This window comes from Hyperolius riggenbachi, chromosome 11 (assembly GCF_040937935.1).
Source record: "Hyperolius riggenbachi isolate aHypRig1 chromosome 11, aHypRig1.pri, whole genome shotgun sequence".
NCBI classification, from domain to species: domain Eukaryota; kingdom Metazoa; phylum Chordata; class Amphibia; order Anura; family Hyperoliidae; genus Hyperolius; species Hyperolius riggenbachi.
Window position 1 is genome coordinate 32144216 of NC_090656.1, and position 22461 is coordinate 32166676.

Here is a 22461-nt window from a genome sequence, read left to right on the forward strand (position 1 = left end):
TTCTAACACACTGTAGGATCTGACTGGTCTGAGTGCTCACACGTAAGTATTCCCAACGGCAGACAACCAGCAACTGACAAGCAAGATCTATATATACTACAGCGCTCCGCAGCGCCGCCCCCAGCCACTCAGCCAATCAGGAGTTCCGCTGAGATCAGCTGATCGTCCTGATCAGCTGATACCTCTCCTGCTGGCATACAGGTCCTGTCTTCTGGCGCGCGCGCGCGTAGCTCTCCATCTGTTTGCACCAGAATGCCCAGGCAAACCAGACACATGTTGCTGTGCGGAAACCGCCGGTCTGAACGCGGAGACAGCCGCCCACCGCCAGACCGCGCGGCGGCATCTCCGCTATACATTACACTGAGTCAATTTTTAGTCCGGAGGTTAACTTTAAGAAACTTCAGTTGTTATCTATGCAAAAGAGCTTCTCTAAACTCTCAGACTAATTTAGTCAAAGAGAAATGCTGTTTTCTGAAGCACGTATACATCAAAGAAACAGTGAAAGACCCCTTCAGATAAGATTTTACTGCAGAAGTTCAAAGGCGCATCAGCTCTGCTCTGTTTCATAACCACTTGAGGATCGCAGTGTTTACCCCCCTAAAGACCAGGCCATTTTTAGTTAAATAGGCCACTGCAGCTTTAAGACCAAGCTGCAGGGCCGTAAAACTCAGCACACAAGTGATTCCCCCCCCCCCCCTTTTCTCCCCACCAACAAAGCTCTCTGTTGGTGGGGTCTGATCGCTCCCCCAATGTTTGTTTGTTTTTTTATAAGTATTTATTTATATTATTTTCACACGGCTGTACCCAGTATACCGCTGCTGCAAATCGCAGCACTGTACTACCCTAATAGACGGCGGTTTCGCTGTCAACAGTCGGAAACTGAAGGCGCAGTCTGCCCACGATCTCCTGCTAGCCCCATAGACAGCCGTTCACGCCAATCGGCGTGGAGCAGTCCTGGGGCTGCCGCACTGCTCACGCCAATTGGCGTGGAGCAATCGGCAAGTAGTTAAAGAAAACCTGTAACAAAAAAACTTCCCCTGGGGGGTACTCACCTTGGGTGTGGGAAGCCTCCGGTTCCCACGGCGGCGGCGATAAAGCTACCCGAACAGCCAGGATGTAAATATTTACCTTCCTGGCTTCAGCGCAGGCGCAGTATCGGCTCTCCGCCTCAGAGATAGGCGGAAATATCCGATCGCTGTCAGGCTGCTCTACTGCACAGGTGCAAGTCTCCTGTGCCTGTGCCGTAGAGGGGACCCGACGGAGATAGGCAGAAATAGCCAATTGCTGTCGGCCCGCTCTACTGCGCAGTCGCAAGTCTCCTGCACTTGTGTAGTAGAGCGGACCCGACAGAGATCGTCTATTTCCGCCTATCTCCGTGCTGGAGCCAGGAAAGGTAAATAAATCAGCGCTTATCAGGCTTATTGAGGGGGGATTACAGGACACTTCAGGGGAGCCAGCGCTGGACTGCCTGCAGCTACAGGGGAGGGGGAAGCCTCATTGGGACCCTGAGGCTTCCCCCTCCCGAGGTGAGTACCCCCCAAGGTAACTTTTTTTTTTGTTACAGGTTGTCTTTAAAAGACAGAGTGTAGTTTGTAAATTGCAAATATTAGAGAATGATGCAATGTTATAAAAAAAAGCTATATAACTGAAAATAAAAATATGAACTATTTTCTTTGCTACTAATGTTCTATTAATTATCCATACGACACATACAATTCATTATATCAAGTTTTTTTTTTGCTTCAGTGTCACTTTAAGTTTATTATTTGTTCTCTATCGAAAGCATCCAGGACTGCTCTAAACAATATTTCAATGTATTGTACAGTGGCAAGAAAGGCACCCTGATCTGGTATCTTGTTCAGAAGCTATGAATGAAGCAGTGAGACGTTAGGACTGATCTTGTGTACAGAAGTATCATAGAGTATACTGAAAACCATTACATTCCTTAGTGTGCTCTGATGTCACCCTGGCATGTTTCCTATAACTAGACCTTTTCTGAGCATGTGTGAGATGTACCCAGCCCAGGGTCGATTCTAGACCTTCCGCTGCCTGAAGCAAACTTCAGGAGGATGCACCCCCCCCCCCCCACCCAGGACTTCCATCATATACCTTATATCATATATACCCCCCCAAATGAGTTCCATCACTGGCGGAAGCTTTGGCACGTGACCAATCAGGCAGGAGTTCTGGCCAGATCAGCTGCCCGCTGCTCCTTTTGCTGACTGATGCTGAGTTAGCAAAAGGAGCAGCGGGTGGCTGTAATTGGCCGGTCTGGTGCCAGCACCCCCTTCTGATTGGTCGCGTGCCAAAGCTTCCCCTCTGGCTGGGCATGGTAATCTCTTGCCCATGATGGGGTTTTACGGTAACATGCCTCGATAAGAGACATATACCCAGGGGCATAACTAGAAATCACCAGGGCCCCCTGCAAAAATTTGGATGTGGCATTGGCCACACATCGGCGGGGAGGGGGGGACACTCCCCCTTTCTTCACCTCGGCCTCTCCCCTCAGCGCTCCCCCTCCAGCATCAATCAGTGGCAGCAGGCGGCAGGCAGGAACACGTACCTCCATCCACCACGAAGGTCCGATCTCGTAAGTGCCTCGCGCTACTTCCTGTTTAAACAGGAAGTAGCGCCAGACACTTAGGGAGCGGAACCTCCGGCGTGTGGACCGCACAAAGGTATGTGCTCCTTCCTGCCCGCCGCCTGCTGCCACTGATTGATGCTGGAGGGGGAGCACTGAGGGAAAAGGCCGAGGTGAGGGAAGGGGGAGTGTCCCCCCCTCCGATGTGTGGCCAATGCTTTCCCCCTTATGCTGCGACCCCTCCTACCCCTCAAAACAGCCCTGAGCGGGCCCCACAGGCCCTAGGCCTCCTGCGGCTGCAAAGCTTGCAGCCCCTATTGTTACGCCAGTGTTGACACCTCACCTGCTCATGTGTTGTAAGGAAACACGGCAGGTACCACCAGTCAAATGAGGACAGGGAAGCATGGATGGGGAGGGCAGTGTGTCAGGAAGGCAGGCAAGAGAATAGGGAAGAGGCAGGCACCAGGTGGCCCTGTTTGTACAAACGCTGCCCCCTAGATTTTGCCGCCTGAATCAAGTGATTCAGATGGCTCTATGGTAGGTCCGCCCCTGAACCAGCCCGTATATAACCTTCTTTTATTCTGTACACAGGGAACTGGACCCCGGCCTGGCGGAAGCTGTGTCCACCCTGATCTGGGCTGCCCCTCGTCTGCAGGCTGAAGTCTCCGAGCTGAAGACTGTAAGTGACCCCAACCAAATCCATACATATTTCTCGATATATAAAACTTGGAGATACGATTCAGCCAGACTCCTCTTTGTTCTCCAGTTTTATAGGACACCTGAAGCGAGAGGGATATGGAGGCTGCCATATTCATTTCCTTTTAAACAATACCAGGTACCTGGCAGTCCTGCTGATCTCTTTGGCTGCAGCAGTGTCTGAATCACACACCTGACACAAGCATGCAGCCTATCCAGTCATAATTCAACAGAGCACCTGATCTGCATTTGCTTGTTCAGGGTTTATGGCTAAAAGTATTGGAGGCAGAAGATCAGCAGGACTGCCTGGCAACTGGTATTGCTTAAAAGGAAATAAATATGGCAGCCTCCATATCCCTCTCACTTCAGCTGTGCTTTCACATTCAGATCGCTCCGTTACAGTGTACCTGAGACAAACAAACTACTTATACTAACCTGGGGCTTCTTCTAGCCCCTTGTAGTCTGTCAGGTCCTCCATGTCCATCTGGTCCTCTCCATTCTCCCGCAGTCTGCCCTGGTCTCCAACCCCGACTGCACTTCTATGGCCAGGAGCGTTCTGCGCATACACAATTGACTAAAGGGGGACATACACTAGGCGACCAACCAACCAATCGACCATCCAATTCGATTATTATAATCAAATTGGATGAAAATTGGTGCAGCCAAGTGCATGCCTGACCGACAAAGCGACCAATTTTGGGACAGAAATTGGCCGCATAGTGGATTGCGCATGTTGGTAAATTTCGGACCGAGGTTGGTTGGTCGGATGTACGGCGGCCGATTTGCGAACGAGCGGCGAGACGATGAAACCCCCGCCGCTGCTGCCGCAATGTATGAATGTATGCAGTGTGTAGTGCATTTATACATTACCTATCCGGTGTCGGCCTGCACGCGGTTTCCGTCCATCTCCGGGTTCTGCATACACGCTGGCGGCGATATGTCTGATGTCACGAAGGCGCATAGCGGCTGATGTCAGACGCTATGCGCCGCTAGCATGTATGTGGCTTACCCGGCGAGATGGACGGATGGACCTGGCGAGCTGCTTCAGGACAGGTAATGTATAAATGCACTACATAATTTACATACAGTTATACTTTTGGGGGTAGCGGTGGGGCGGACAGCGGTGGTTCAGCTGATTCCCGGATGTTTTCATGCTGACATCGGATGGGAATCGGCCTGTAGTGTATGGGCAGATTCGATTAGAGACATATTTACCTCTAATCAGATGCGATTAGAGATAAATTTGTCTCTTCGTCGAATCTGCCCATATTCGTTCTAGTGTATGGGCACCTTTAGAATGTAACTGCACATGTGCAGATTGGGGTGGGGATGATGCGCACAGCTAGGAATGTGCAGTTGCCTGCATCCCGGCTAGATCGCAGACTCCACTGTGGCACCGCGGAGGGGACCAGACCGATATGGAGGGAGCTAACGGACTACAGGGGGATGGAGAAAGCCCCGGGCAAGTATAACTCCTTTTGACATGTTTGTCTCAGGTTTACTTTAAGGTCTCTAGATTTATAATGAGGCGATCTGATTACCTTGTTCCGCGTTGCGTTACTTTATACAGTGAGAAGCGGCAGCAAAGTAACGAGCCGTGTTCTGCAAAAACGCTATTAGGCATAAGCATGCCTCCCAACTTTTTGAGATGAGAAAGAGGGACACCTAAGCCACGGCCCTGCCACACCCCCGGCACACCCTCTAGTTATGCATACTATAAAGATTCCATGAGAAAAATATGTTGTTTTATAATTCAAACCACACCTGTCCTTTTTATCCTGGTTCATTTTCTTTCATATTAACATTTTAAAATGAGTAATACCTATATCAATTTAAAGGATGGGAATAAGGTTTAGAGTCAATCAAACACATTTTTTTAGTAGAGAAATATATATATTTACATAGAAAGAGGAATAAAGTCCTGAAAGAGGGACAAATGAGGAGGAATGAGGGACAGAGGGACAGAGCTTCCAAAGAGGGACTGTCCCTCCAAAATATAGTTCAGCAATCCGTCTGATCACCTTTTATACATATGGCAGTTGTCACATATTACCAATAATTATGGCGGTGATCATGGGAAACAGATGACATCTTATAAAATTGGTGATCAGTTCAGCTGACAGTCTCTTTTATAACTCTGCCAAACTTTAGAGCATATTGTTATTTGAGCTGATCACCGCCTTTATAAATAAGTCCCCCCCCCCCCCCCCCCATTAGACAAGCAGTGTGTGTCTACACAGGAGAGAAGGCTGATAATATCTGTATATGGGCCCTTTAACGCTCGCACTGTGATTCTGCAAACATATCATACACACCTCCCAAATGTATGTGATAAGATAGAAAGCACTTTAAGACACGCCCCTGCCACACCTCTAACCACGCCTTCGTCACACCCCTCAGCATGCATATCACAGATTTCAGAACCAAAAAATGTAGTTTTATCACTCAAACCACATTGATCATTTCTATCATCATTAGTTTTTCTTCATTTTAATCTTTGTAAATAAGAACTATATCAATTTAATTGATGGGAATAAAGTTTAGAGTCAATTAAACACACACATTTTTTAGTAGAGAAATACATATACTGTATTTACACAGATCTGTACATCAGTCCTGAAAGAGGGACGAATGAAGGAGAAAGAGGGACAGAGGGATGTTGTCCAAAGAGGGACTGTCCTTCCAAAAGAGGGACAGTTTGGAGTTATGTGTGATGAACTACAAAGCCTTACTTTACAAATTGCAATAGTCATATAAACATGTCACGGTGTTAAAACCTTCATTCCATATCCATTTACAACCAACACTGACTGGCAGCTCATACTACACTTTCTTACCTGGAATTTGGAGAATGGACTGACAGAAATTCCCATCTTCCTGAATGTATAATTAACTGTGCATTACAGGAGCCCATGTTAGCCAGTGCAAACACCTTAAAGGGACACTTAAACCACTGTAAAAGAATCAGTTTTACTTACCTGGGGATTCTACGAGCCCCCTGCAGCTGTCCCGTGTCCTCGCAGCCACTCACGTATCCTCTGATCTCTCGTCGCCAGCTAGTTTCATTTTCGGTGACAGGCCTCTCCACGCGTATCCTTCTTCACGTTCCAGTGCGCAATATTGTCCTGAGCCAGATGCAGGATGCTATTGCGCACTGGAACGCAAAGAAGGATAAGGGTGGACAGGCCATTTGGGCCAGTCGCTGAAAAAATAACTAGCTGGCGGCGGGAGACAGGAGGATCCGTGAGTGACTGCGAGGGCACAGGACGGCTGCAGGGGCCTGGTAGAAGCACCAGGTAAGTAAAACTGATTTTTTACAGTGGCTTAAGTAATCCTTTAAGTAATCAGCAGCTGAATAGAGGATTTCGCACTCCCTTCGCGCAGTCTCTGGTAGGAATACTGTGGAATGGCTGTGCTTTACACACACAGAGAACCAGTCAATGCAGGTTATGGAAGCTGAGATACAGTATAGACTATAGGTATAGATTGCTTCCAGTCTACAGATACAGAATTCTACATCCCCACCTTGTGGCCAAATTTAATTCTACATCCCCACCTTGTGGCCAAATTTAAAACAGCAAACTAATCTCTAATTTTCCTAACCACTTGAATCCCTGAAAACTGCATCTCCAAAGAAGACTTATTAGCAATAATAAAATACTCATAATAATAATAATAATAATGTGTCAGCGTATTACTAGAGTTGTAGATTGCAGAGTTGTCAATAAATAATAAGTATAAATTATAATATAGATAGGTCAGATTACAGCAAAAGAGACAGGGGAACACAGGATACATCGCATTCATCCAAAAACTGTTCCGGGAGATTTGGGCGCAGGGTGTAGCCGATTAAAGTCTCCCCCTGCTCCTACAAAAGTCCTAAAGAAGGAAATGTATCTTGCGCTTCTGATCTTGGGACAGAAGAGTAAATTTAGGAGGATTCTTGGATGTTAGCTTTACAGGTGCACTATGATGCTGCCTTTCTGCTGGGTGGTTCCAGGTATACTGCAGACAACATATAGAAAATATACAGCGCCTCTATAGTGCATTAAGAGCTTTCTTTAATCCAAGACGCAACAAATGTTACACTTACTAAAAGTGAGGATTCAAAAAGCGTGTAAGAGGCCGCCCGCGTCTGTTCCTCCTTTCCAGAATCTGGCCAGGACCCAGAAGCACTGAAGAGAAACTCCGGCGTCTATGGTAGATGTGGAGCACGCTGCCTCACCATGTGGGTGCCCTACGCCACTACGGCATAGTCCACGCCTTCCTCAGGTTTCCTGTAAAAGTCCTGGCGGGGTTAATTACTATTCCCCCTCCAGGCTGCCTAATTATTTGTATTTTTGTAGTGTGATTTTTTTTTTTATACGTTTCGGCTTACATAAAAACATAGGGGATACCTTGGCTTGGGGATGTCCAAAAAAGGGGTAAATGCACTCAAAAGGTCTTATATCTTCACTATGCGGTCTGGAACTACAGGACCCAAATTTGCATTTTCCTCCTCAAATAGATGTTCTATAAAGTGAATTTGTACAAACCATTTTTATATTTTTTTTACATACCGAAAATGTGTGAAAGCACACGCCCTGGGCAACAAAAGGCGAGACTTCCTGTTTAACCCCAAACATTTAGTTCCGGTCCCACTGTGGGGATTTGTTTGGTGGGATTCACAGTTGATTTTTTTAGGAAGTGATGTCACCAAGCCTCAGTGGCGTAGCTAAGGAGCTATGGGCCCTGGTGCAAGTTTTACATGGGGCCGCCCGAGCACTCTATACATCACAATTGATATGGTACACCAAAACCTGCCAAGGACAAGCACAGTGCCAGAGGAGCAAGAATTTAAAGCATCTATAGAAGTGATTATTACCAGCGCAGGACCAATAGATAGCTAATATTGTGCTGGAGGGAGGGCCCTGATGCGGTCGCTACCTCTGCACCCCCTATTGCTACGCCACTACCAAGCCTTTATGTGATCATAATTTACAATATTACTTCACTGAAGCTGAAGTCTCACCACTATCCTTGAAGCCCCTTTTACACTTTGGGCACTTTCTTTGTGTTGCATTACCCTTTCTGCACACAGTGTAAAAGAAAGTGTATGGGGCCCTCTACACTAACCCCGTCATGCCAAAGGCTTCCGATTCACAGACGACCCTCCGCAAAGTCAACAGCACGTTATTGTGCAAATTCTGAATGCATTGAAGTCAGTGCGTGACACAAACTGGTTGGCGGCAGAACAACGGGGAACCTGGGGATCCCAGTGATGTCCAGTACGTTGCGAGGGGGGCGCATAACACTGCAACGCTTTCCACAACTGTAAAACTGGCCTCAGTGTTTTAATATCACGTTTTGGGAATTCAAGGTGCTTTTCCACGGCATGCGTTCTGATCAGATTTTCAAAAGTGTTTGGTCAATGGTACCGTATTTATACCAATTGCTGCATTTTTCTTGCATTTGCCTTTTCTATTCCATGAACTGTTGAGAAAACGCAAACGCAATTGCACCGTAAAAACATCAAATTGGTCGAAAATCATGTAGAAAAAACACAAAATGACATTGCAGTGCGTGTGCAATCACCATTTTCAATGGAAAGGGCCCTTAATGACCCATTGTCACTGATCTCAGCAATTTCTTGCTCGTTTCTTTGCTTGGCGTAGGACATACCGTATTTTTCGGACTATAAGACTCTCCTGACCATAAGACACACCTAGGTTTAGAGGACAAAAACCAGGGGGAAAATTTATATATTCTAAACCTGTTGCATACATGGTGAAGGGGCACCTTGTGGATTATACCCACTTTGTACCTCTTGTGTCTCCCTGCATCCTCCTCTATGCTCCTTTGTGTCCCCTGTGTCCTCCTCTGCATGTGCACAGTACAGGGAGTCCCTGACATTGCAGCTGGTTGGAGGTTCATATTGGCAGACGTTCACAATTACATGCATTTGGACTATGAGACTTTTGGGGGAGAAAAAGTGAGTCTTATAGTACAAGAAATACAGTACTTGACCCTGTGGCCTTTATCAGGGGAAACATTTACATTCAGGGGTGGACACTGAAGCAGTTCTGAACAGACACAGACGGGATAAAGATTGTCTCTCCACATTTTCATTCGTTCTGAAATCTTGATCATCACTTTTTTCACACTTTATTTATAAAAGTGGGAAGGAGTTTATTGCCTGGTGAAGTGAAATTTAGAAGCCCTGAATGCAGCTATTCTTTTATAACCAGGCCTTGGCGTGTTTCCAGCATGTTTTCATGCGGAATATAGTAATGTGGTAGACAGTGAAGGGCCACTCTACTAGAACTGATGCTGACTTGGTATGTTTAGTCCTAAATTGTCCCCCTGTAACCTGACCACACTCTCTCTGTTCCAGGTAGCCAGTCAGCTCTGCCGCAAGTACAGCAAGGAGTATGGAACCTTGTGCCGTGACAACCAGACTGGGACAGTGAGTGAGAGGGTGAGTATGAGGTCTGTGATATATGATATAATAAGGTTTATGCCGGATGTCAGACCATCTGTGTTACTGGTTGTGATGGGATTAGCATGGTTTCATTTCTATGGGCTTGATTCTCTAAAACAAATAGCACGCCTTATCAGAGTTAACATGCCTTATCAGAATAGCATAACGAGCGCTACGAACTTATGCCTGCTAATTGGCAATGACGAAAGCTCCATTCGTCCTGCCCTTAGCCCCTGCAAGTTTAATCACTTTAAAGGACATTATCCCTGCACTTTGATTGGCTCAATAGGCTGCCTGTCAAGTTTCCTGTCAAGTGACAGGCAGCCTATTGGGGCAATTAAAGTGCGAGGATAATGTCCTTTAAAGTGATTGGACCCGCAGGAGCTCAGGGCAGGACGAATGGAGCTCTCGTCATTGCCAATAAGTTCGTAGCGTTCGCTATGCTACTCTGATAAGGCATGTTAACTATGATAAGCTGTGTTAACTCTGATAAGGCATACTATATTTGTCTTAGTGAATGAAGCCCTACGTATTTTATGGAAATATTTACTCATTCTGCCCTTCTTTCTGCAGCTGATGCTAAAACTAAGTACGCAGGCTCCTCCCAAAATTCTGGTGGAAAGATACCTGATAGAGATCGCAAAGAACTATAAAGTGGAGTATGAACCGGATGCCAGAGTAATGGTGAGTACTGAGAGGATCTGTGACCCCAAGCAAGAGGCGGAGTCATCACTGAGAGCAGGGGATAATAGTAAGAATACAGTCTAAGGAGCCCAGACCTGGGGAGAGGGGTGCAGGGTGTGCACAGACTGTGAAGCCCAGGACTTGGGAGAGGGGTGAAGGTTGTGCACAGATTGTGGGGCCCAGGAATGGGGAGAGGGGTGCAGGGTGTGCGCAGACTGTGGGGCCCAGGACTGAGGAGATGGGTGCAGGGTGTGCGCAGACTGTGAGGCCCAGGACTGGGGAGAGGGGTGCAGGGTGTGCACAGACTGTGGGGACCAGGACTGGGGAGAGGGGTGCAGGGTGTGCGCAGACTGTGGGGCCCAGGACTGGGGAGAGGGGTGCAGGGTGTGCGCAGACTGTGGGGCCCAGGACTGGGGAGATGGGTGCAGGGTGTGCGCAGACTGTGAGGCCCAGGACTGGGGAGAGGGGTGAAGGGTGTGCGCAGACTGTGAGGCCCAGGACTGGGGAGAGGGGTGCAGGGTTGTGCGCAGACTGTGGGGCCCAGGACTGGGGAAAGGGGTGCAGGGTGTGCGCAGACTGTGGGGCCCAGGACTGGGGAGAGGGGTGCAGGGTGTGTGCAGACTGTGGGGCCCAGGACTGGGGAGAGGGGTGCAGGGTGTGCACAGACCTGGGGAGAGGGGTACAGGCTGTGCACAGACTGTGGGGCCCAGGCCTGGGGAGAGGGGTGCAGGGTGTGCGCAGACTGTGGGGCCCAGGACTGGGGAGAGGGGTGCAGGGTGTGCGCAGACTGTGGGGCCCAGGACTGGGGAGAGAGGTGCAGGGTGTGCGCAGACTATGGGGCCCAGGACTGGGGAGAGAGGTGCAGGGTGTGCGCAGAATATGGGGCCCAGGACTGGGGAGAGGGGTGCAGGGTGCGCGCAGACCTGGGGAGAGGGGTGCAGGGTATGCGCAGACTGTGGGGCCCAGTACTGAGGAGAGAGGTGCAGGGTGTGCGCAGACTATTGGGCTCCGGACTGGGGAGAGGGGTGCAGGGTGTGCGCAGACTGTGGGACCCAGGACTGGGGAGAGGGGTGCAGGGTGTGCACAGACTGTTGGGCCCAGAACTGGGGAGAGGGGTGCAGGGTGTGCGCAGACTGTGGGGCCCAGAACTGGGGAGAGGGGTGCAGGGTGTGCGCAGACTGTGGGGCCCAGGACTAGGGAGAGGGCTGAAGGTTGTGCGCAGACTGTGAGGCCCAGGACTGGGGAGAGGGGTGCAGGTTGTGTACAGACTGTGGGGCCCAGGCCTGGGGAGAGGGGTGCAGGGCGTGCGCAGATTGTGGGGCCCAGGACTGGGGAGAGGGGTGCAGGGTGTGCGCATACTGTGGGGCCCAGGACTGGGGAGAGGGGTGCAGGGTGTGCGCGGACTGTGGGGCCCAGGACTGGGGAGAGGGGTGCAGGGTGTGCGCAGACTGTGGGGCCCAGGACTGGGGAGAGGGGTGCAGGGTGTGCGCAGACTGTGGGGCCCAGAACTGGGGAGAGGGGTGCAGGGTGTGCGCAAACTGTGGGGCCCAGGACTGGGGAGAGGGGTGCAGGGTGTGTGCAGACTGTGTCATGTGTCTGCAGATGAACTGCACAGCCTCTGCAATGGGAGACTTGAATGTGCTGTTTTCTGCCACTACTTTTATGCCTGCAGGTTTTGGATAATCTCCTAGCAGCTGTTTAGTAATGCTGTGTGTGACCCTGCTGGGGAAATAGGTAACCTTTACGCTGACAACAGCAGCCCTGTGTAGGCCTGACAACCAATCACAGCTCTCCGTGTCTCTTGTCAGGGCGAGGCGCCCACTGGACTGGAAGTTGACGGCAGCGATTTCAGCAGAAATGATCGGAGAGGGGGTCCCGGGAATGGCGGAGCCGGTGGAGGGGATTTCAGAGGCAAAGGAAACATGCTGTACCCACAAATACAGGTGAGCGTGTATTTACCAAAGTGCAGTGTCACTCAGCACCTGGCAGAGGGACTCAGGGCCATGCCTCAGGGGAAGAGGGGGGAGGGGGAGTGGGAAGCGCTGCGCCCAAAAAATGGGGGGAAAGTTGTGTGCCATGCCGCAAAAAAATGGGTGTGGCCGTGGACCAAGATGTGGGTGTGGTCACGGGTAGAGCCAAATTTACATAAATTAGACTAGGACTATGGTAGGGATTAGAATGTAATCGCCTCCGACACAGGTGTCCCCAGTTTAGGTAGTGACAGGGACCCCCATGTTTAGTGACAGGGAATCTCCAGTTTTGGTCGTGACAGGTGCCCCCCCAGTTTAGATAGTGACAGGGACCCCCCTCCATGTTTAGTGACATGGACTCCCCTAGTTTAGGTGGTGACAGGTGCCTCTGAGTTTATCTAGTGACAGGGACCCCCCATGTTTAGTGACAGGAGCCCGCCAGTTTTAGGTAGTGACAAGGACCCCACTCACCGCCGCCCGTCGGTCCCCGCTGCCTATCATGTAACAGTCAGCGTGCCAGCAGTAGGCGTCAGACCTCCGATCAGCCGGCAACCAGTGAAAAGCGGGCACTAGGACCTTGCGGACACTGATGCACTGATATGCGGAAGTAAGGGGGGGCGGCTGCCCCATTTTGCCCCTATGTGCGGACGCCCTTGCTCAGGGCCCAACACCCTCACATGGCAACAAAACTGGAACAATCTCACCTGCCCCTCCACGGTACTGATTCCAATGGGACATGCTCTCAGTGATCAAAGAGGAAACAACTCATCAATCTGTATACAGGACAGGACACGGAGACCAGGCACTGTCACATGGCTTAGTTTGACCAATCATACCAGTGATACAGTATGATCCAATAAACCAAGCCAGGTGACAGTGCCCGGTCTCTGTCTCCTGTATGCTGAGTGTGTATTTTCCTGTACACATGGGGATGTCAAAAACCTGAGCGGTTCTTGCCTTTTTCATGATTGCTAACTCAGTAAAGGACCGGCTTAAAGCGTTGCTGTCATATAAATCCGGCATAGCGGGGTCTGAACCCTCTATAACAGTAATTATAGATTGACGGTATACCTTGAAATGAATCAGAGCACTTCTTGCTAACATCTTAACAGAACATAATGCTGAAAAATTGATAAAGTAAATCACCAGAATACAAGCATATCACCCCTTCTCTGTCATCTCTTCAGCATCTAGAACCACGTGTGGGAAGGTAGCTTCTGCCTCATGTGTCTTCTCAGGAGATTTCTGGGCTTCTGCAAACTATGAGCTTTCAGCCCCTACTTTTATAGGGATAAGAAGCAATATGGCTGCCTAACGTGGAATTTCCCTGAATCCCAGGTTCTGATTGGCTAAAGCTTCCATGCGTAGCTCGCTATCTTTGACATTTTAAATACCCATCACACTTTTTTGTTTTGAATACCTTAATTATCTTAACTGTGCGAATTAATGTAGGTTTGCAATGTTTACACATTCTAATCAGGTCATTTCTGACGCAATTAATTAAAAATGGACGTCACCAGCCATCTTGTCTGCTGGCTGCCCCAGACATTAAGACTAAACAATGTCATTCATGACGCATTTCTGATAATATCCCCTTCTGCTAATTAGTTTTTGGAATGTGGCTGTACTTTCCCAGGTCAGGTTGACACTATAACACTGTACACAGACCTGTAAGAGCCTTCAGCAATTTAAGGCTTATTGAAGCATACAGGGCTTCTAATATACGCATTTAAATATAAAGCTTTTTATGTAATTCTTCTTAAAACAATTAATCATATAAGAAATAATTGCATATTAAATCTTAATAATATAGAATCATGTTCTATATATTTGTCTTTCTTATGAATAAATATATAATGTCAACCGGCAGAGGTCAACATTTCATAACAAATAATATTAATTTTATAAGACTATTAAACCGCCAGGTGGCATGATTGTCCTCTTTAACTAATTGGGAAAACACCTTGTTTTGTTTTATCTCTTTCATATTTTGACTTTCTCCAGCTGGGAAATTTTTCCTTGCTGGCTGTAATGGCCTTCAAGCAAAGGAACACATCAACATCTTCTAGAATCAAAACAATCCCACGAGAATGTTTTACTGTCTCATCATCACTGGAAGAATCCAGAATTGAATGTAATTCAAAGTATTAAATTATATTATAGGCTTTAACAATAATTATTTCTTTCTTTGGAAGGATGGTATTGATTATTAATATTTATATATACATACACATATGACAGCTTTTCCTGCATAAATAAAACCGCTAGAATTCTGACAGGGAGAAAACCTTAATACTTAAATAAGTCTAACAGCCAACTGCAAACACTTTGGGCCTGTTTCCACTACACACAGATTGGATGCAGAATGGATGCAGACAAACTGACTCCAATGAATGCCTATGGGCCTGTTTCCACTAAATGCGATTATTCTGATGCAGATTTTCTCATAAGCATTCATTAGAGTCCGTTTTTCTGCATCCATTCTGCATCCAATCTGCATGTAGTGGAAACAGGCCCTTAACCACTTGAGGACCCACCCTTTACCCCCCCTTAAGGACCAGCGCTGTTTTAGCTGATCTGTGCTGGGTGGGCTCTGCAGCCCCCAGCACAGATCAGCGTGCAGACAGAGCGACCAGATCGCCCCCCTTTTTTCCCCACTAGGGGGATGATGTGCTAGGGGGGTCTGATCGCTCCTGCCTGCCGGGTGTTGCGGGGGGGGGGGGGGGGGCACCTCAAAGCCCCCCTCCGCGGCGAAATCCTCCCCCTCCCTCTCCTACCTGGCCCCCCCTGGAGATCCGGGCTGCACAGGACGCTATCCGTCCTGTGCAGCCAGTGACAGGCTGTCTCCTGTCACATGGCGGCGATCCGCGGCCGCTGATTGGCCGGGGATCGCCGATCTGCCTTACGGCGCTGCTGCGCAGCAGCGCCGTACAATGTAAACAAAGCGGATTATTTCCGCTTGTGTTTACATTTAGCCTGCGAGCCGCCATCGGCGGCCCGCAGGCTATTCACGGAGCCCCCCGCCGTGAATTGACAGGAAGCAGCCGCTCGCACGAGCGGCTGCTTCCTGATTAATCAGCCTGCAGCTGGCGACGCAATACTGCGTCGCTGGTCCTGCAGCTGCCACTTTGCCGACGCACGGTATAAGCGTGCGGTCGGCAAGTGGTTAATGATTACACTTTCAGAGATCCAGACTTCTTCTTCAGGCATAATTACACAAATACGTCGATTTTCTGTGCTCAATACAAATAGGTGGCCACCACCAAAGAAGCAAGCGGAGAATAAGTCACTCTGTCAAGCGAAACCAACTTTATTATAGCTTGGAATCAAATAAAACACAGTAAACAACATTTACATTGTGAGATCCTATGACAAGGACACAGCATAAACAATCTCCTTAAAGAGGAACTCCAGTGAAAATTATGTAATAAAAAAGTGCTATTATGTATAAATGATTTAGTCAGTGTTTGCCCATTGTAAAATCTTTTAAATCCCTGATTTACATTCTGACATTTATCACATGGTGACATTTTTACTGTTGGCAGGTGATGTAGCTGCTGCATGCTTTTTTTGGCAGTTGGAAACAGCTATTTCCCACAATGCAACAAGATTCACAGACAGGAAACTGCCAGGAGTACCACGGTCCTCAGAGTTTCTTGTGGGAGGGGTTTTACCACAATATCAGCCATACAGCGCCCCCTGATAGTCTGTTTGAGAAAAGGAATAGATTTCTCATATAAAAGGAGGTATCAGCTACTGATTGGGATAAAGTTAAATTCTTGGTCGGAGTTTCTCTTTAAGTGTACCAGCAGTAGGCATAAATAGTGTGTAGCAGTTGGAGAAATCCCCAATCTCTCTTTCCTACCGGTTTCGGCGTTGCACTGTTGGTTTTGCTTGGTTTCAAAGGATACCAGATGTGAAATTAGTAACAGAAACGGGGGGAGCAGGCATACACTATTACCTGTCCTGATGCCCACCGCTCCCACCATTCTCCTTTCTGCCCCCTGCATTACGCCTAAAAGCCCCCTGGGACCCTCTTCCGGGTTGTTGGACTCAGGCTTTCCTGTGCAAGTGCTGGCCGGGCTGCAAGTGTCCTACAGCGTGTGCCCGTGGCCAGGAACTCTCTGCGCATGTGTATGACGTCACTACATCATGCACATTACGTCTTACGCATGCACAGAGTGCCTGTGCAGTAAAGCCCGACTCCAGCGATCCAGAAGAGGGTCCCAGGGGGCTTTTAGGCATAATGCAGGGGGCAGAATGGCGGGGAGCGGGGCGACCAGCAGGTAACAGTATATGCCTACTCCCCCTGTTTCTGTTACTATTTTCACATCTGGTATCCTTTAATATAGCTTGGAATCAAATAAAACACAGTAAATGAAACTCACGTTTTGGACCCCTATGACAAGGACCCAGCATCAAATAATCGCCTTATGTGTACCAGCAGTGTGCATAACTACTGTGGTAGGGTGAGAGATTTCTCTGGCTGCTACAGTTTCAGTGTTGCGTCGTTGGTTTTGCTTGACAGAGTGACTTATCCTGTGCTTGCTTCTTTGGTGGCGGCCGCCTTTTTATATTGAGCATGGGTGACTGCGCTGACCATTGTTGGAGTGCACCATCCAAGTGTATGAGTGCTGAGGATTTCTATACAAATTGTGCATCTACTGTGCAATGGTGCCTTGGCAGCCGTTGTTTTTGGATAACCGTTGCATATTTGCTGAGGCTCACCTGGGAGTGCTTGTATAACTTTACAACTATACTATTTATGAAGATGCAAACTCAATTTTTAAAAAAAAATATGGCTATTTTGGTTCACTAGTTTCAAAAACATGTCGATAAGTTAAAAATACTGCATAGTAGGTGTGTTCATGGTTTCTAAATTCCTGTTATGTGCATACTGCCACCTATGTGAAAGAGTGAATACTCCTCCAGTCCCAAAAATAGGAGCACATCTCTTTTTTACCAGTGTATAATAATCAGTTTATGTGTTTACAGTATATTATCATCTATTCTAGAGGCCAGGGATCCATCATTTCACACACATTACACCAAACAAAAGACTGATAGCCTCACTGGCCTGCCCTTTCCCTATTATTGTCCTTATTCTATGGTCAGGATTGGAGATTCCATAAGAGTAAACTGGGCCATTGCCTAGCGATCTCAGCTGATTAGGGGCTCCCAAGTCAGGAATTCAGACATCATGACTAAACCACACAAAAATTTGACCAACCCCCCTTCCACCCCCCCCCCCCCCCCCCAAAAAAAAAAAAGAAACAACAACAACTGAACACTTAAAGCGGACCCAAACCAAACTTTTTTTTTTATTCAAAATATTTAGTTGCACCACTCTGACAAATACACAAGATAAATAAACACTCCTTCAAGCCTGTGAGCATTTCAGTGCATGCTTTTCACCCTTCTCTTTGCATAACTAGGGTTATACAGCTGGCAGCCATTAGCAATTCCTCCTTTGCTGGACACCTTCTACTCCACCAGTCTGCCGGATTCTGTCCCGGCAATATGAAAGGAAGGGAGGGGTTCCATCAATAAATGTAAAATATTTTATATTTGTCATCATGCAGCTGAAAAAAGACTGTCATTTATTATTATAATTTAGAAAATAGATTTTGTTTCTGAAATCTTGTATTTTTAATTTGGGTCCACTTTAATTTTGACTATCCAGATCGAATGAAAAGATTGTATTTGATCAATTCACACCATCAAAGAACCTGACTTTTGATTGTACGTGGCTGGGTAGTGTACTGGTAAAGGGCTCTGCTTCTGACACAGGAGACCTGGGTTCAAATGTTGTCTCTTCCTGTTCAGTAAGCCAGCACCTATTCAGTAAGGAGACCTTAGGCAAAATTTAGTCTCGGGAGTGCCGAGTCGGTCAGAAGGAGACAACAATATACTATTCCGCAATTGCTGCAATATGGAGCCAAACGATTTTCCAGGTTCTGCATAAATAAGGCAGAGGTCACATTTGAGCAAATCCGCAACAAAGTACGCATGCAGAATCGCACATAATGATATTCAGTGGTGCTGCTGCGTTTTCAAAATGGTTGCGGGGAATAGTCTGCGATTGCCTCCCAGAATTTTATATAAGGAGGGACACTTTAAGACACGCCCCTGCCACACCTCTAATCACCTCCCCCCTTCCCACCCCCACCACACCCCTCATCATGCGTATCACAAGGAATTCACAAGCCAAAGATGTAGTTTTAATATTCAGATTACACTATCATCCTCTATCTTCATTAGTTTTCCTTCATTTTAACATTTGGAAATAAGAAATACATCAGTTTAAAAAATGGGAATAAAGTTTAGAGTCAATTAAACACATTTTCAGTAGAAAAATACATATATTTACACGGATCTGTATATCAGTCCTGAAAGAGGGACAAATAAGGAAGGAAGAGGGGCAGAGGGATTTTGGTTCCTAAAGAGGGACTATCCCTCCAAAAGAGAGAGTTGGGAGCTATGGTGATTTCTACTTACTCACTCCAGTGAAATAATGTCATAAAAAAGTGCTTCATTTTTACAATAATTATGTATAAATTATTTAGTCAGTGTTTGCCAAAATCTTTCCTCTCCCTAATTTATATTTTGACATTTATCACATGGTGACATTTTTACTGCTGACAGGTGATGTGCGGAGATGCTTCTTGATTTTTGGCAGTTGGAAACAGCTATTTCCCACAATGCAATGAGGTTCTAGGAGGTTATAGGAAACTATCAGGACCATGATCCTGACATCACACTGTGGGAAGGTTTTCACCACAATATCAGCCATACAGACCCCCCCCCCCCCCCCCCCCCCCCCCTGATGATCCGTTTGAGAAAAGGAAAAGATTTCTCATGGGAAAGGGGACATCAGCTACTGATTGGGATGAAGTTCAATTCTTGCCTACAGTTTCTCTTTAAGATCCATAGTTTTGTGTCTGCAACTTTTGCAGAAAGCTCTGAATACACAGAATTGTATCCACACTTGTCTATCCTTTCTCTGGTTAACCCAAACCTCTTTTTTTTAGGAGCCGTATCCAGAAGCAGATGTTGGGATTTATGAAGAATGCACCTTTATGTACCCACCTCCAAGGGGTGTCTCTCATGTTCCCCAAAATCCTCCTCCGTATGGACTGGTGAGTCCCTCAAACCAAATATCAGTGGTCTGTTGTAAGGCTGGGCAGATGTTTGGGTGGTCTAGTCGCTCACATAATAGATATGAGTTTACTATCAGTGGAAAGTTATGTGACTGGTTGGTGACGGTGAGGCTGAAGGTGAATCCAGAAAATGATTTCTCCTTCTGGATACACAGAACTAATTACTGATAAAGAGGCTGATGAGCTTATTGCCTGGCACACATCATGCAATTTCCCCTCAGATTGATGGGTCGAAACGATTATTTCTGACAGGTCTGATCTGATTTCCGATCATTTTTCTGATCAATTTTATACAAAATCGATCAGAAAATCAATCGGAAATCAGGAACGGACCTGTTGGAAGTAATCAATTTGACCCATCTATCTGACGGGAAATTACATGGTGTGTATCAGGCATTAGTGGCGCATGCATGAAAAAAAAGGCGCCTGGAAAAAAGGGCGCAGGAGATTACCGCTAGTAGAATATACTGTAGCTACAATTAGCTATATTCTACTGCTGGATTCCAATAGTAAAATATCGGTAATGTTTACCAATATTTTACTATATCTAAACCTAACCCTACTCTCACACAGAACCCCCCCTCTACCGATACCTAACTCTAACCCCCTGGTGGTACCTAAACCAAGACACCCCCCTCCCCCATGCGTAACCCTGATGCTGAGTACACACATTGCGATTTCCCACTCGATCCGCGGGATCGATCAGGATCGATTCGATTATTTCCGACATGTTTGATCGTATTTTGATTGATACAGCTGTCGATTTTGGATACTTAGCAACGTAAGCATAAGACACCCCTAGTGGTGCCTAACACTAACACTAAGACCCCCCCATGATTAAAGGACATCCGAGGTGAAAATTAACTAATGAGATAAACAATTGTATCTATCCTCCTAATAATGACTTTTTAAGGCATCCCACAGTTTTATTTTCTGTTTCATGGCCTCTTCTCATACTTCATTGAAGTATGCCAGAGCTAAAATCTTTGAACTATTGACTCTTTTTATCTCTTTCCTACTCTCAGAAGCCATTTACTGCCAGGAAAGTGTTATATGGCTGCAATTACATATCAGTGAGGGTTGCGTTACAGTCCGACCCGGTCCCAACCCGGACAAAATTGTCACTTGCATACCTGATTATTAACTCTTTCAGGCAGAGAAATAAAAAAAGGAACACAGCCTAGTTATTTGTGTGCTTGGCACTGTACATACACATGTCTATCTCATCATGTCACCTCAGATGTCCTTTACCTCTAAACTCCCCCCTCCCCCCACGTGCCTAACCCCTCTCCCCCCGGGGTGCCTAAACCTACCCCCTCCTAAACCTTAACCCTCCCTCTGCCATAGAGCCGTGAGATGGGACGGAAGGTACATTTTGGTGCCAGGACTGGGAGGCGCCTGATTAGTGGCAGTGACAGCCTCGAGGGCGCTTGCGGAAATGCTAATGGCAGCATTGCCTGCGATGCTGTCACTGCGCCAATTAGGCACCCCCTGGAGCCGAAATTTACATTCCTTGCTTTATATTGCGCCCATTATAAAAGCTGTGAATTGTGACAAAGAAGGAAAATTTCGGCGCTGCTGTGTGATTAAATGTCCTTCCTTTGCCGCAAATTGTGGTTTTTACAATAGGTGCCTATGACGGTGCTGGTTTTATTCGTAAGGGTTTCTGTGCCCTTTTTTCTGGTTACGATTAGTGGCTGACTGTGTGGAATTGTATTGGTATGATTCTTGCAAAATGACTTGTAAAGCTGCAGGAGGGGTTGGGGTAGCCCTGATTTCTCAAAGAACTTTGTATGAACTTACTATGTTTGTTTTTCCCACAAGAAACCCTTACAACCGGACACACAAGTTTTTCCTGAACGAAATAATGGTGAGTAGAGGTTTTGTCTCTGTACTGCATCCGTACAGGCATGGAATAGGCATAAAAACGTTTTATGAATAAATTTGCAGTTTTTAATAAAAAACAAAACATGCTTGAGGCCCCTTGCAGATTTGCACACTGCATTGCACCGTGTTACTCTTCCTCGCCGCTTCCTCCCGCAAAATCAATGCAAGTCTGTGGAAACTTGTCACAGTCCACGAGATGCGACGTGGAGCGGCGGAAGTATCCAAATCACTGCAATGCCGATGCAAAGGCTGCAGCGCGTTACCACATGAGCCGCGCCTACCGCACGGATTATGCAGTCATGCATTTCAAATGGCGATGCAGTTAGTGCGTAGGACGGGAGTGCAGTGCTATGCGGCGACCATGCGTGGACCAACGGGAATCCCAGTGACATACTTCCTGCCCAGCAGGGAGGACGTCACTAGCCACTCGCCACACAGGATATTTCCGATTTTTCGTTTTCCCGCTAAAATTCTAAAAATGTGTAATCCTTGGTAGTATTGGACCAATCAGATAATGAGGTGATTTACCGCGAAAATTGGAAAACCATGGAAATTTTAGGCCAATCAGAAGACTTAAGAATACTCGGTAGTGTCTGAGTCTTTTGAATGGCCTATAATTACCAGGGCAATACGATTTTCGTTTAAAAAAAAATCTGCATTCTCTGATTGGTGGAATGCTTCCGAGTTTGGAAGTATTTAGCCAATTAACTGTTTTCAAGTATATTGTAATGTAAAGTATTGGTTTTTCATGGACTTAATACCGTATATACTTGAATACAAGTCGACCTCGTGTATAAGTCGACTCCAATATTCAACCCTCTTAACCTCCCTGGCGGTTAATTTTTTTTGCCAAATGGGCAAAAATCCTTTTTTTTAAATTTTTTTTTTTTGTTTCATGTAAAGCTACCAGAGTGGTAGCTACATGAAACACCACTAGAGGGCGCATGTGTCCCTCTAGTGCGATCGTCGCCGGCACTAATAGCAAACAGGGGAGCGCGTATATAACGCCATGGCGACGATCGG

The 22461-nt window shown here is 47.1% G+C and overlaps 1 protein-coding gene across 3 annotated transcripts in view; it reads left to right on the forward strand.

Moving 5' to 3' along the window:
• The window catches only part of LOC137538123 (IST1 homolog), a 56785-nt gene that overhangs the window by 24198 nt on the left and 10126 nt on the right, over positions 1–22461 (forward strand). For all 3 annotated transcript variants that reach the window (XM_068260133.1, XM_068260134.1, XM_068260132.1), the window contains exons 4-9: positions 3173–3260; positions 9651–9734; positions 10311–10421; positions 12230–12364; positions 19423–19530; positions 21376–21421. In XM_068260133.1, coding sequence (XP_068116234.1) covers positions 3173–3260; positions 9651–9734; positions 10311–10421; positions 12230–12364; positions 19423–19530; positions 21376–21421 — 572 coding nt within the window. The remainder of the gene's footprint in view (positions 1–3172; positions 3261–9650; positions 9735–10310; positions 10422–12229; positions 12365–19422; positions 19531–21375; positions 21422–22461) is intronic.